The sequence below is a fragment of the Nicotiana tomentosiformis genome, chromosome 8 (assembly GCF_000390325.3).
Source record: "Nicotiana tomentosiformis chromosome 8, ASM39032v3, whole genome shotgun sequence".
Lineage (NCBI taxonomy): Eukaryota > Viridiplantae > Streptophyta > Magnoliopsida > Solanales > Solanaceae > Nicotiana > Nicotiana tomentosiformis.
In genome coordinates, this window is record NC_090819.1 from 78,306,954 (window position 1) to 78,323,627 (window position 16,674).

General features: G+C 38.1%; 1 protein-coding gene across 1 annotated transcript; it reads right to left on the minus strand.

The window, feature by feature from the left end:
* Positions 1-5,648: 5,648 nt before the first annotated feature.
* LOC104087492 (pollen receptor-like kinase 4) lies at positions 5,649-10,523 on the minus strand. The gene is given in 5 exon segments (XM_009591974.4): positions 5,649-5,693; positions 5,695-6,022; positions 6,155-6,485; positions 6,557-7,165; positions 9,763-10,523. Coding segments are annotated over 5 exon segments (2,037 nt in total). The 5' UTR covers positions 10,487-10,523.
* Between the last annotated feature and the right edge of the window lie 6,151 nt (positions 10,524-16,674).

The following is a 16,674-nucleotide window of genomic DNA, read 5'->3' on the forward strand; positions in this document are numbered from 1 at the left end:
GTCTGCTAAAATTTGAGACTTGATGGCCGTACGGGGTTGATATTCGATATCGTACCCACTGAGTTCGACGGCCCATTTGGCCAATCGGCCTGATAGTTCGGGCTTGTGCAAAATATTACGAAGCGGGTAAGTGGTTAATACACATATGGGGTGACATTGAAAGTACGGTCTTAACTTTCTAGAGGCGCTTATCAGTGCAAGTGCCAATTTTTCTAGGTGCGGATATCTAGTTTTTGCTTCTCCTAAGGCCCGACTTATATAATAAACGGGAAATTGCGTACCTTGCTCTTCTCGAACTAGGACACCACTTACGGCGATTTCTGATACTGCCAAGTACAAGCAAAGTTTTTTGTCCGTTTTTGGAGTGTGAAGTAGTGGTGGGCTCGATAGATATCGTTTTAGTTCCTCCAATGCTTGTTGGCATTCCAGGGTCCAAGCGAAATCGTTCTTCTTTTTGAGTAGAGAGAAAAATTTATGACGATCTGATGATCTCGAAATGAATCGTCCTAAGGCTGTAATCCGTCCCGTTAGTCTTTGTACATCTTTCATGCTGTCTACGATGGTGATATCTTCTATGGCCTTGATTTTATCGGGGTTAATCTCGATTCCCCGGTTTGACACCATGAAGCCGAGAAACTTGCCCGAACCGACCCCGAAAGCGTATTTTTCGGGGTTGAGCTTCATGTTGCATTTTCTCAAAATCTCGAACGTTTCCTGCAAATGGGTCAAATGGTCCTCTGCGCGCAGGGACTTAACTAACATATCGTCAATATAAACTTTCATTGATTTACCTATTTATTCTTCGAACATTTTATTTACTAGGCGTTAGTAAGTAGCCCCTGTATTTTTTAGCCCGAAGGGCATCACACTATAACAATATGTTCCATATTTGGTGACAAATGGAATCTTTTCCTGGTCCTCCGGGTTCATCTGAATTTGATTATACCCGGAATAGGCATCGAAAAAAGTGAGGATCTCGTGGCTGGCCGTGGCATCGATCGTGCGATCGATGTTGGGCAGCGGAAAGAAATCTTTGGGGCATGCTTTGTTCAAATCCTTATAGTCCACATACATTCTAAGTTTGTTCCATTTTTTAGGCACTACAACTATGTTGGCTAACCATTCGGGATATTTCTCCTCCCGAATGGACCCTATTTTGAGAAGTTTGGTTACCTCGTCCTTTATGAATGCGTGCTTTTCCTCGGATCGGGGTTTTCTCTTTTGTTTCACCGGTCTGAACCTAGGGTCCAAGCTTAGCCGATGCGTTGTTATGTCCGGTGGGATCCCTGTTATATCTAAGTGGGACCAGGCAAAACAATCAATGTTATCGATAAGAAATTGAATAAGTTTCTTCCTGAGTTCGGGGCTCAACCTCGTTCCCAAGTATACCTTTCGCTCGAGCCAGTGCTCGATTAGTGTGATTTGTTCTAGTTCTTCAATTGTTGATTTGGTGGCGTCGAAGTCATCGGGAATCATGAAAGATCGATGGACCCTTTGACCATCATCTTCTTCGATCTTCTGGTTATCTGGATGGGTCGAAGCCAACATCTGTGATTGCTATTTGGTGTCCCGTTCTCCTTCTAAGCCCGATCCCTTTATCGGCGAAGGCTAGGATATTTATTTTGCTTCCTCGACGGCGAACATTTATTTTGTGGCCGGTTGTTCTCCGTACACTATTTTGACACCTCTCGATGTTGGGAATTTGAGGATCTGGTGTAGGGTCGAAGGTACAACTCTCATGTTGTGGATCCATGGCCTTCCGAAAAGGGCGTTGTACCTCATGTAGCCTTCGATCACGTGAAACTTCGTTTCCTGGATGGTTCCGGCCACGTTTATTGGTAAGATTATCTCGCCTTTGGTGGTTTCACATGCCATATTGAATCCGTTTAGAACTAGAGTTGCGGGTACTATCTGGTCCTGCAGGCCGAGTTGTTTTACGACCTTCAATCTGATGATGTTGGCCGAGCTACCTAGATCGATTAACACACGCTTAATTTTAGTTTTATTCATGAGTACTGATATTACTAGTGCATCGTTATGAGGTTGGATGACTCCTTCTGCATCTTCATCATCGAAGGACAAAGTCCCTGTGGGTGCGTAATCTTGTGTCCGAGATCACTTTTCCCTCACAATCGATGTTTTAGTGCGTTTAAGCATGGTCTCTGAGGGGTATCGGCGCTGCCGATGATCATGTGAATGATGTGCTGCGATTCTTCTTGCTCGTTTTGCTTGCCGAAATCCCTATTTTAAAAATGGTTCTTCACCCTATCACTCAGAAATTCCCGAAGGTGCCCTTTGTTAAATACGCGGTCTACTTTCTCTATTAGTTGCCTGCAATCTTCCGTTCTGTGACCATGGGTGCCATGATATTCGCATATTTGATTGGGATTCCTTTGGGCAGGATCGGTCTGCATGGGTCGAGGCCACTTGGTGTCTTTAATGCGTCCGATAGCCGACACGATGGCGGATACACCAACGCTGAAGTTATACTCTGATAACCGAGGTGCTTCTATAGGATCATCATATTTATCAAAGCCGCTCTTGCTCATAAGTCCTCGAGAATTTTGCCCTCGATCAATCCTTCGATTGTTCCGAACTGTATTGCGTGTTGAACCGTTGTTCATCCTATCTACGATGTACGGTTGATATCAGTCTCTGTTCGACCTTTGTTCTCTGTCGATCTCCCTTTGGTTTTTAGTAGCTGTCCTGTTCTGATGCACGGGTCCATACAAAGCTCCCAACTGGTCATCTTCGACCCTAATTTTCGATTGATATCGGTTGTGTATATCTTCCCAAGTTATTGCTGGATACTCAATCAAATTTTTCTTCAGCCGATGTGATGCTGTCGAACTCTGCTCGTTCAACCCTTGGGTGAAAGCTTGTACGGCCCAATCGTCTGTGACCGGTGGCAATTCCATGCGTTCCATTTGAAATCGGAATACAAATTCCCTCAGCATTTCATTACCCCTTTGCTTTACTTTGAAGAGGTCCGGTTTCCTTGTTGTAACCTTTATGGCACCAGCATCTGCCTTTACGAACGAATCTGCTAATATGGTAAAAGAATCGATGAAATTTGGCGGTAAATTGTGATACCAGATCATTGATCCCTTCGAGAGGGTCTCCCCGAATGTTTTCAACAACACGGATTCGATCTCATCGTCCTCCAAATCGTTACCTTTGATGGCACATGTGTAAGAGGTGACGTGTTCGTTAGGATCGGTCGTACTATTATATTTGGAAATTTCAGGCATACAAAATTTTTTGGGGATTGATTTTGGGGCCGCACTCGAGGGAAAAGGCTTTTGTATGAATTTTTTCGAATCAAGCCCTTTTATCATTGGTGGAGCCCCCGGGATTTGATCGACCCTGGCATTGTACGTTTCCACTCTCTTGTCGTTGGCTTCGACTCATTTTGTAAGTTCCTCGAGCAATTTAGTAATTTCGGGAGTGGTCCCCGATTCTTGCTCGTTTGATTTTACTATGGCGGGCTCCGTTCTAGGGGTGATTTCTCGAAGCGGATTGGGATCCTGCCTGCTTTGTATATGAGTTTGGCTCTGTAACTGGGCTATCACTACTTGTTGGGCTTGTAGCATCTCGAAGATCATACGTAAGCTGGTTCCGATTTCCCCCGCGTTATGGGTACCTCGGGCTACGGATCGAGTACCACCCTGAATGCTTTTTTCCGGTTCGGAACGCTGATTCGCCTCCAGAGTTATTAATGAATTGACATCCAATGGTACTTCGGCTCGAATTTCGGGTACTTCAATTCGAGCCTCAGTGCCATCGTCAAGTGGCCTTCCGCCCCCGGGTGCCAAGTTGTTGGTTTCATCTTGAAGGCCGGCTTCGTGGTCGATAGGTAAAGCCATTGCTGATTTGAAGTTGTAAACTGGCGTGTACTGCAGATTTATGTCAAACAATTACTATTATCCTTAGCCCCACGGTGGGCGCCAAACTGTTTACCCGAAAAATCGAATAATGTTAAATTTATGTATGGTTCTAAGGATACATTATACCCTTTGATACAAATCGTATAGAGAGATAGCGATACGAATATTCTTGACTATAAAAATGAGAATAATGAATCAAAAAGAATGAATAAAATAAAGAAAACAAGCACAAAGAGGTATCTTTTGTTCCAGTATATTCAGTGTGTCCATAACTTACTAGGATCCCCTTTTATAGTAGAAGGTCATTACTTTATTTATAACAAAAAATAATAAAATAAAGCATATGGTGGAGGACTCATGATGATTTGTTTCTTCCTCGATTCCCGCCAAGATTCTCTCTCTTGGTGCGGTTGCAACGGCTCTTGTCTGTGAGCTCGATACTGGCTAGAACTCATTACTGGGTCGAGCCCTTCGGTCTTGGCTCGAGTTCGACCTTCAGGATGAGCGTCGCGCATTTCCGACCTCGAAGCAATGCCTTGAGGATCGATTTGGTCACGGGCTCGATAAGGTTATCGAGCCGACTCCTCGAGCAGCCGTTGGACTCGAGGCTCGTTAGTACTGTCTTCGGAGTTCACTCCCAAAATCCCAATCCGACTTCTTACCACTTGAACTCGATCGAACGTAGGAAGGCCGAAATCTATTTTTACCATATACCATGTGAATTACGTTAGTGACTACGTGAAACCCCAATACGTGATGCCATCATTTTGTGGGAATTTGTGTGGGGAAAACAACGCGGATGGACGATCGAAATCTGCAAGTTAACCACATTGCATGTTTATGGAAATACAAAGATATAATTAATTCTTATAACCATATATATGGTTATGGCTATAATTTTAATAATTTATTGGGTCCCTCTTTGGACATAAGATTGTTAATTGTATGATTTGGGCTAAGAGGACATCACAGTCACCAATAAGACTGCTATTCTGGTGGTTTGCCACCACTGCCAAGATGTTGGTAACAAGGGCATGGATATAAACAACATGAACATATCACTTCTTCCGTTTTTATTATCAAGAGGTGGCAATAAAACCAGGTTCTATTTTCTCTAAGTATCAAGTGAGATTTGATCCGTTTGTTGAGTTCGCTAAAGTTCTGTGATTTGTTGTGCCGCTGTCGTAGAATAGTTATTTCGTTCTATCCTGGGAGGAATTAATCCATAACCTTGGGCAATAGTGAGATGATTAAATTCCTTAAGGACACACAAACAACTTATGGGCTCGGAATTATTTATGTTTTATTTATTGAACTAACGTTTTTACTTCTCTAATTTTCTGATTTTGAACACAGATTACCAACAGTTATTTGGCAAATTAGAAATGTAGTTACATTTTCATTTCATTTTCATTTCATTTACATTTCATTTACATTTGAGAGGTGCTCAATTCTAAATGAAACAAATAAAGATTGATACCAAAAGTAAAGTAGATCATTCTCTAACCCAAGGAAAGAACAAATATATATATCTTTTATATATTGAGAAAAAACTCATACAAAGTATCCATATATATAAAATCCAATAGAAAAAAAAGAAGAAAGGATCCACGAAGACATGAGATTTGAGCTTCCTTAATTAATTTCGAACTTTCACATTTCTACCTTTAAAAATAAAAAAGACAATGATTTGGTTTTTACACAAAATTCTACTTGAATTATAAGTATATATGTGTATATTTGATTCTCAAAGCAACTTGTTTAACCCTTCTTAGTAAAGGAGAAATCCTCATCAGTGATGGCTTTAATTAGAGGAAGAGTACAATTCTCCTTCACTTGCATAATTAGAAGAATAGTCCTCGTCATGAGAATATTCTTTTAATTCTTCAATCTTCTCTAGAGCTTCCCTCAAATCCCATCTCCTTCCAACATCCATTTCACAACAGCACATTCCAATCTTCAAAAGTTTAAGCATTTCACCTTCGCTATTATTATTATTATTATGTTTTTTGGTTTTTGTATTCATATCCTTATCGAAAACCTCGCCTGTCCACTCTTCTCTCACCACTGAGTTCACCCATGCTGCCAAGTCTGCATTTGCACCTTTGCCTTGTTTCAGATAATTGGCTGGGAACCTGTTATTAATTAAGGACATAAACATGGATATAATTTTTTAGAGTTAAACTTCTTTATATGGTTTCTAGTCCTTTTTATCTATCGTTAAACAATTTTGATACAAGAAAACCATTTAACAACATGCTACGTACCTGCCGGTTAGTAGCTCGAGGATAAGGATGCCAAGGCTCCAGACATCAGTTTTCCTAGTGAGAGGTTCATTTTGCATGTATTCGGGTGATTTGTAGGCGACCATGAACTGTTTTGCATGGTCCTTGTTTATGACTGGCGCAAGGGCGTAGTCTGCTAGAAGAGGCTCAAAGCTGTGGTCTACAAGTATATTGGAGGATTTAAGATGTCCATGTGGGAGTGTCAATGTTGGAAGCTCCTTGTAGAGGTAAGCCAATCCCCTTGCTACTCCTTTTATCATCTTTAAACGACTTGGCCAATCAAGACTAATTGATTGTTTAGGACCTCTTTTCCCTGATCAACATTCAAAATATATATAATTGGTTCAAAAATCAAAAGAAAGTGACTTAATTATATATAATTACCATGTAGATGACTTGCCAAGCTGCCGTTTTCAGCAAAGTCAGTGACCAAAAGCTTTTCTTCCCTTCTATAATAGAAAGCCACAAGAGGAAGGATATTAGGATGTGACAACTTGCCAAGCCTTCTCATATGTTCATGAAAATCTTCTTTCCCCATGTTACTCATTTGCCTAAATCTCCTCACAGCTATAGGTTTGCCAATGTTAACGTCCGCTTTGTAAGTAGATCCAAAGCTTCCACTTCCCAAAACCTCAGCTGGTGCTCTAAGAAGATCTTCTAAATCAAACTTTTCTCTATCCCTTCTCACAAAATACAACTTTCCCTTTTCACTTCTTCGATACTTGTCTTCTCTCAAAGATTTCTTTGGTTCTGATTTGTTGAGATTTTTCACTGATGATTTTTCATACTGAGATGGTATTTTCCTTTGCCTACGGAGAAGAAAGAGAGCAATGATAATGGCTGCTAAGAGTAATCCACCAATGACTGCAAGGATTATTGCCACTATTGGGATTCCTTTCTTATTCTTTGAGCTGTTGCCTTGTGGAGGATTGTCTTGTTCCTCCTTTGATGCTGGACATGCTGGCATTGGCTTACCACATAGGTTCACATTTCCTGTTTGAAACCACACAAAAAATGAACACATATTAGTATTATTTAAAACTACACTGAGCTGCTGTGTGTGGTTTGTGGACAGAATTATGTTAAGATTATAATGCATGAATGTTGTAATACGTACTGGAGTTTATATTCTCTAATTATTTAGTATTTATGAATCATTTGATTCATAGTATTAAAAATGAGATATATGAAGTATAATCTAAAAACACATGTTTGATTTTAAACTAGATAATTTTAAATAAACTTTTATTTTTAATTTTAACTTTAACCTTTCTTATAATCCTCAGAAAAGAACTTTGTCAGAAGAGCAATTTATCAAAATATAACTAATAGTTGAATTATTATCCCTCATTGAAATTTGTATTTCGAAAGTAATTCGTACCAGCCATTAAGCCCTTAGAAAAATATTTGTACATGTCCAAATTTTAACATAACATAATTGAGGTTCACAAATATGTAAAAATCTTGTTTGAAGCTCTCAAGCGTGATTTCTAACGACAGGACACCAATAAACTACGATATCATGTTAGATTCTTGCACTAACTAAATTGGTGAACTAGAATAGTCAAAAATTTGAGGGTGGTTTTAGCTTCAACTAAAACAAAAGTACTGCAAACATGTTGTCTGCCTGGGGATAAATATTAAATTGCGACGTCTATTTAAATGACGAGAGAATAGATTGCCACATAAATAATATATTTGAGGATATATGAGAGCTAAAGAAATCAAGAGGGTATCAATATTTGACTTCACCTAATTAGAACGTGCATGCCACTTAGAAATAATATATCCATCCCGTGACCCGGTCTGCCTACATTACGCTAATCTTTCTCTCCCTTTCCCGGAGGAAGATAACCAAATTACATGACATGTTTCTTTTGTAATCATTCGGTATCTAAAATCTAATATCAAATTAATTAAGATTTGTATACTTAGCCAAAGATAGAACAAAATGAAAGAGAAAAAGTCATATAGGTAATATCTACTAGTTGGGAATAGATTTTGGACTTGATAGAGAACTTTTATTATTATTATTATTATTATTGGTAATGCTAATGATCGAAGTTGAGTTTAATAATGAAAGCAATGAGGATTCATATTGTCGATCCCAATTTGTTTGGGACTGAGCCGTAACTATTATTGTTCTTGTTATTGTTGCGCCGGATAAGCCTACTAATAAGATGGTAAAACACTTCTTACCAATAAGTTCTTCATTTGGTTCTGACTTATGACATGTTTCTAGATCTGTTAGTTCTATTTTTATTTTCCATTTTAATGTCTAACTGCATAATTATTATAATTTCACATTTATTCCTCGAGGCAAAGGGGCGGATGCAATGTATCAGCACCTGGTTCAATTGAATCCAATACTTTTGGTGTGGAACATAAATTTATGTGTAAAAATTTATTAATATTGTAATATATAGCAATATGAACCCATAATTTTAAAAATATAATGAGTTCAATGCTAAAACCTTAAAGATTAAATTCATAAAACTTAAATTCTAGATCCGCTCCTCGAGATCTATTCGGCAGGCGGCAGCCGATAATTAGGACGCACGGATGCATGTTATTACAGAACGGCAAACAAACAAAAACAAACAAACAACCCATTAAAAGCTCCTCCTGTCAAAATTTTATGCACCTGTAAGTTAGTAAATTGTAATATTATTCTGCATTATATATATGGATATTTTTAACATCATTATAAATAACATATTATCATGGATTATTTATTATTTATTTTAGTTACTAATAAATACTATCAAATAAAATTATTTGTAACTATCTTTTAAATGACTTAATTATATAAAGACGTTGTACTATATCTTATATATAATTTAAATTCTTCCAAGAACACATAAAGCTTTTGTAAACAAGAAATACAACCAAAATGCGCACATCTTGCGAGATCGTAAAATAATGTCATTGAAAGTAAACGATGATAACAATGATTAGGAGTCGTGAAGATTCTTTATGAAGATCCTTTTAGCTTCTAGGCCAAGAAAAACTAGACAAAGACACTGAAGGAAAAGCTCGATAATAAACTTCTTTTATTTTTAAGATTTATAATTATAATTTTACTTTTTATTAAGAGTTATTTGTAGATATTTTTTGATTAATTTGATAGTATAAAATTTTCTTTGCATTACCGGTTTACAAAAATTAAACTCTTTTCAATAATATTTTTTTACCACCAACTTCTTTAATTATAAACTTTTGAATAACTAATTTATTCAGTAAATCTTTTGAAAACAACAATATTTCTTTAATTTCTTATCTACTTCTTCTAGTTAGTTACTATACTTTAAATCAAATTTTGTTCATTGCTCTTTACTAGAGAGTCCAATCATCTTTCGCCACTCACATTAGTTGGAAAATATCAAAATTTGCATCTCTCGTTTTGTACTTATTATACATGAGTTATTAAAACAATTCGTATTAACCTTAATTATATTATCATGAGTTTGTTTCTATTATTTATTAAATTTGAGCTATTAGCCTATAACAAGGTAAACTAAACTGACAGTGCAAAAAATAACTTAAACCTAAAACAAAACTAAGAATATTTTTGTTTAAGACAAACTAACCTGCAAATGAGCTTAAGCTTTGACTGCTAAGTTGAGCTGGTATTGGACCTTCAAGTCTATTATTTGCAACATTTAATTGGAAATCCTGCTGAGCAAACGCCGGTATGCTGCCATGAAACTGGTTATCTTGTAGCTGCAACTCTACAAGTTTCGGAGTTCCCAATAACGACGTCGGAATCTTGCCGGTAAACCTATTATTTGCCAAAAAAATTCTCCTAATTGACTTCATTCCGGCGAAGGCATCGTCAGGCAACTGACCGGAAAAGCGGTTATTGGACAAGTAGACGCCTCTCAATCCTCCAAGTTTCTTCACGTCCGGAAATGGCCCTTCAAAATTATTGTTCATAACACTTATAGTACGTAAAGAAGTCAATTGAGAAAGTACGTCGATGTGAAGGGTCCCCGATAATCCCATAGATTCTAGCTGGAGACCGGTGAATTTGCCGTTGAGGCAAATCAATCCCTTCCAATTGGAAAAGTTGCCTTTGCAAAGTTGCACCGATGAATCCCAGTTGCCAAGTGATGAAGTGGCGTTTGCGAGCGAAGATTTGAACTTGAGGAGGATAGTGGATTCAGGTTCTTGTCCTGACGATGATGCTATCAAGCAAGTTATAATCACGATCGTCAAGTACTGATGCTTTCTTGCTGAAGAAGCCATTGGTTTTTGAACGTTCTTTGATTTTTTGGCAACTATATAGTATATCTTTTTGATATGAATAGACATACGAATTAAAGGGGGAAGGTGAGATTGACAAGGTCCACTAAATCATTAGCTGTTTAAGCCGGCTGGCTGTATTAATTAATTGGTATACTTGTTCCTATATATATATAGTTTGTCGTGGGTAGGAGGTTGACTAATTGGGTAGGGATCGATATATAGGAGGAATTATTACAGATCTTAATTGTATGATTTTTTTTGAGTTTATGTTATATGTATTGAGAATTTAATCTCTTTTTTTAAATACTTTTAGGTTAACTTGATTTTCAATAATATGTAATTCTCTATATTAGATCTGATAGATTAACCTGAGAAATAGATTAATAATATTACATGTTGTAACAAGTTAAATTACAGTAAATGGGTAAAAATTTGTTACCATGTCAATGTATTAGACTCATTGCTTTATAGTTTTAGTGTTTTGATTTTATTTCCTTATGGTTTAGTATTAAGCTGACAACTCATTGTCGTAGTTTTAGAAGGGGCATGCTTTAATTCGGATGACAAGTTAATTGATTTTTATTACCCTGCCAATAGTTGTGTAGAAGATGACTAATACATGGAGCAACTCCATTTAATCAGATTAGTTATTCAAGGCAATGTCAACCTAATATATTAGTATTTGCTAGCTATCACAAAACTTATACCAGATAATTATTGAAACTTAATAACCAGGTAAAGTAGCCTTCATTTGCTTGCTCTTTTAACGTAACTTTTCCTTGTTGATAATTAAGATTTAAGACGGATCGTCGTATCCGATGGAAGAGCCACAAAAATTGGGCACACGTGTTTCTTTCAATCTCCGGTCCCAATCTTCGATATTTCCCGGTAACGGATTAACCTAACTAGTTTATGGTTTTCACTAGCTATGCGTTACTTTGTCAGTATACAAAGGCCAAACACATATTGACAACTAGTATAATTCACCGTTAAAAATAAAAGCATATGATACAAGTTATAGCTTGCAGTCCAGTAGACTTTAGCAGTTTCGAGACCCCAAGATTCTGATCGAGTTCACATGAGAAAGAATAGAAATCGTCCCATAATCGTCTTATTTTTGGAATTTTTTGATTCCATTCTTCTTATTTTGAAATACTCGATCGCAATCGTCTCGGTCATCTAAGAATCTTAACCTACGTTGCATCGATCTCCTCTTCCATGATAAAATGACTTTTCTTGCTCAAACTAGGAAAAAAAGAAGGGGCTGATGCATTTAAGGCTGGTGTAGATGTTTCATGAGTGAATTGAGCGCATATAAAAGCGCGCATATATATATATATATATATATATATATATATATATATATATATATATATATATATATATATATAATGTTGAGTGACTAAAATATCCCTAAAATATTAATTGACTTTTATATCCTTAACTATTTATATTAATTTTGACAAGTACTTATAATGGAAGGACACAACTGAAAATAGACACATTAGGATAAAGAGTTATAGTAGAATAGTGTGAATCTATGGGTGATTTAGCAATCAACCCTAGATAATTGAGAAGGAAGGAGAAGAACTGAGAAAAGAGAAATGAATTCTGTTATTAGCTAAGAAGAATAATAATGTTCTGAATACACTGTGCACTCTAACTGCCTCTATTTATAAACTAAGCCAAAGTACCGACTTAATTAACTAATCTACTTGGCTATTTACAATAATGCTACTTAGACTCCTATTTTCACATTCCCCCTCAAGCTGGTAGGTAAAAACACATTAAGTACTCCCAGTTTGCCAGTCAACAACTCATGTTGTGTTCTGTTAAGCCCTTTTGTCAATATGTCTGCTAGTTGGTCTCTTGAGGCAACATGTTGTGTTCTAACCAATCCCATTTGTATCTTCTCCCTCATAAAATTGCAATCTATTTCAATATGTTTAGTCCTTTCATGATATACTGGATTGGCAACTATTTGTAAAGCTGCTTTATTATCACAATACAGATCAACTGGTAATGCTACAACTGCTCCCAACTCTTTCAATAACCCAATCAACCAAACAGCTTCAGAGACAACACTGACCATGCTCCTATATTTAACTTCTGCTAAACTTTTTGATACTGTGCTTTGCTTCTTGGATTTCCATGAGAGCAATGACTTACCATATTTGATCAAGAACCCAGAGACTGATCTTTTTGTGCTGGGACATGATGCCCAGTCTGCATCACAGAACACAGAGACTTTGTCTGACTTCTCACTGCTGAACAACACTCCTAGTCCTGGTTCCCTCTTTATGTATCTTGTAACCCTCATGGCTGCATCCCAATGAGATTTTTTGGGTTGTTGAAGGAATTGGCTAAGCATTTGAACTATATATGCTATGTCAGGTCTTGTTAGAGTCAAATACAGCAGCTTCCCTATCAATCTTTGATATTGCCCCTTATCTTCAAGCATATTATCATTTTCATTACCTGTCAGCTTGTCATACTCTGGCACAGTCAGCTTCACATTCATCTCAAGAGGTGTCCAAGCTGGTTTGGCATTTCCCATCCCCTACTCAGATATAATCTCCAAGGCATATTTTCTCCGATTCACTAGAATACCTTTGCCCGACCTGCTAAATTCCATTCCAAGAAAGAACTTTAGTTATCCTAAATCTTTAATCTTGAAAGCCTTGTGTAGAGAATCTTTTGTTGCCTGTATCATCTGCTAATTATTTTCAGTAATTAGCATATCATCGACATAGACAATAATCACTACTACATCACTTTGATTCTGTTTAATGAACAATGAATGGTCAAGACCACTTTGCTTGAATCCTGACTGTAATAAGGCTTCAGTCAATTTTAATTTCATTGTCTGCTAGCCTGCTTTAACCAATACAGAGATTTAACAAGTCTGCAAACTAGCTTACATCTTCCAATTGTCTCCCCCTGGCTTGAAAATCTCTGTGGCAACTCCATATAGACCCCATCATCTAGGTCTCCCTGCAAAAAAGCATTGTAAACATCAATCTGTTGGATATGCCAATGCTGCATAGCTGCTAATGAAAGGGTTGTCCTAACAGTAGCAATCTTAACTACAGGAGAGAATGTTTCATTATAGTCAAGACCTTCCTTTTAACTATAGCCTTTGGCTACTAGTCTAGCCTTAAACCTTTCTATTTCTCTATCAGCTCTAAGCTTGACCTTGTACACCCATCTACACCCAATGGGAGTCTTCCCTGGAGGCAAATACACCAACTCCCAAATAAGTTCTGTGAGAGGAAGTTAGCTGATCATAAGAAAGGTAATTAGCCAGGGAATGAGGCTTCTTGGTTGGCAGAGGTACTACATAATCTGTCAACCACAATGGTTGTTTAGTCACTCTTCCAGATCTCCTCAAAGGTGTGGAAATATCTGATGAGTAGAGTTCAGGTTCTTCAAAAACATTATCCTCATTTGTATGTGTGTGAGGGGCAATTCTATCTTGAGGAGCACCAGGTTCTACATCAGCATGGAAGAAACTAGGTGATGTATCATGTTGCTCCTGATGGTCGACAGGTGAGGAAGCAACTATTGGTGTATCTAAGAGTTGATTTGCATTAGTAGGCATGACATGAGGCTGCATATCTGTTGCCTGTGGATCGGCCTTTACAAAAATTGGGGGCTGCAATGCATCTACTATATAAGTAGGAATGATAGAATCAACATCTGCAAAATGAGAAGGATGGTTAGGATAAACATCCTCCTGGCAGGAGGTTGGTGAAACATGTCCTTCAATATCCTTGAAAGGAAACACTCCCTATTTGAAAGTGACATCCCTGTTGACAAAGAACTCCTTATTCTCCAAGTTGTACAAGAGGTATCCTTTAGTAACATTAGAATACCCCATTAGTACTGCCTTAACTGCTCTAGTACTGAATTTATCATGTTTAGGCAAGACATAGCATAACACAAACACCCCAAAGTTCTCAAATGAAGAAGGGTTGATCTCTTCCCATGGAATAGCTCATAAGGTGACCTATCTTACAGCACAACTGAAGGTAGTCTATTGATGATATACAGAGCTGCCAAAACACAATGTCCCCAAAATCTCACAGGGATATGCCCCTGAAACCTAATGGCCATTGCCACCTCAAGATTGTGTCTATGCTTCCTCTCAGTACTCCATTCTGTTGAGGAGTATAGACACATGTTCTTTGATGTACTATGCCCAATTCTCTTAACAAAGTAGCAAAGTTATGATTCACAAACTCACCACCATTATCTGATCTCACTGTCTTTACCATAGTACCAAATTGAATGTGTACCGTTTTAAAGAAATATCTTAATACAATGATCATATAACAAGAAAACCCAGGTCACACGAGAATAGTCATCAACTATAGTTAAAAAGTACTTATTGCCATCAATAGTAAAAGTGTTATACGGTCCCCAAACATCCAGGTGTAACAATTGAAAAATTTTAGTACTTCTACTATTTCTATAATGAAAAGGCAGTCTGGTATGCTTAGCTAAAGGACAAACATCACACTTATCTATTACATTTCTACAATTCTTAATAGGAAGTCCAAGCACCTTCTTCATGGCTCCTCCAGAAGCATGTGCTAACCTTCTATGCCATAGAGAGACATCAACTCCTTTCTTCTGTGCATTTAATCCTCTACTCATTTCTTCTTGTTCATCTTTAGGTAGGAAAAGGTACAATCCATATTTTTCTTTACCAATCCCCTTTATCCTCCCATTTGAGAGGTCCTGGAACAGGCACAAATCAGGGAAAAAGGTGATTGAGCAATGAAGGTCTCTAGTTACCTTAGAGACTGACATGAGATTGTACTGAAAATCATGCACAAACAACACATTTTCACTATGTTGAACATGTTCTAACATCCTGACAATCTCTACTACTTGCTAAAATGGAAAGTCAGTCTGCAATTCTTGAGCCATGCTTAATTTAAAATCATAATCGAGCCCTTGAATGAATCTGCAAACTCACTCTCTAATTGTAGGAACCGAGAGAGGTGTGTGTCGGGCTAACTCACTGAACCTGATAGCATATTCTGACACCGTCATGGTGCCCTGACGCAACCGTTCAAATTCTGTGCGCCATGCATCCCGGAGAGTCTGGGGAACAAACTCTTTCATAAATATTTCCAAAAATTGAGCCCAAGTTGGTGGTGTTGCATCGGCTGGTCTGCCCTCTTCATAAGCTTTCCACCATCGATACTCTGTTCCTGACACCTGAAATGTAGTAAAGGCAACTCTGCTCAATTCCACAATACCCATGGTGCGGAGAATACGGTGGCACTATTCTAGAAATCACTGGGCATCCTCGGTAGTTATGCCACTGAATTTAGGTGGAATATACCTCTTAAATCTCTCAAGTCTTTTTTGTTCTTCTTCTGATGCCTCTGGCCTGACCTCAGGCCGAACCGAAATAAAAGGTTATACCGGTACTATACCTGGAACCTGACCAATGTGAACCTGTTGCTTTAGAGGACGGGCGGTAGGAGTCTGAACTCCTCCTCCAATCTGTGAAATATTTGGTAAAACGGAGATCAATCCCGCCTGAGTCAATGTACCAAACATGTTTAGGAACTGTGATAAAGTCTCCTGAAGTCCGAGGGTAACAACAGGTGTCTCTGGTGCATGTCCCCCAACTGTAGCAACCGGCGGCTCCTCAACTGCCCCTCTAACCGATGTTCTAGCTGTGACACGTGCCTTTTCTCGGCCTCTACCTCGGCTCCAGCCTCTTGCGGCCCTAGCACTATGCGCGGGTGTCTGCTCAGATGATTTGGTAGCACGTGTCCTCACCATCTGTGAAAGAATAGAGATACAAAGGCTCAAATTCCAAATTCAATAAATTTTGCACGACCGGAATGAAAGAAGTGGAAGTTTCCTAACCGTTCTGTAGCCTCTCGAAGATAAGTACAGACGTCTCCGTACCGATCCGCAAGACTCTACTAACTTCGTTCGTGACTCGTAGAACCTATGAACTTAGAGCTCTGATACCAACTTGTCACGACCCAAAATCCAACCTCAGGTGTCGTGATGGCACTTAGTCTCTAAGACTAGGTAAGCCGATTTCAATTTCATTTCAACCCATTTTGTTTTATAGATAATCGAAACCCACAACGAAAATAATTATAACAACCTCCTAAGACTGGTAATAGTGAGTCACGAACTCTAACTGAATACATGAAATGATCTCAATGATCGAATATATAATACTGTTTGAATAAGAGTTGACAATATAATAAAATGGA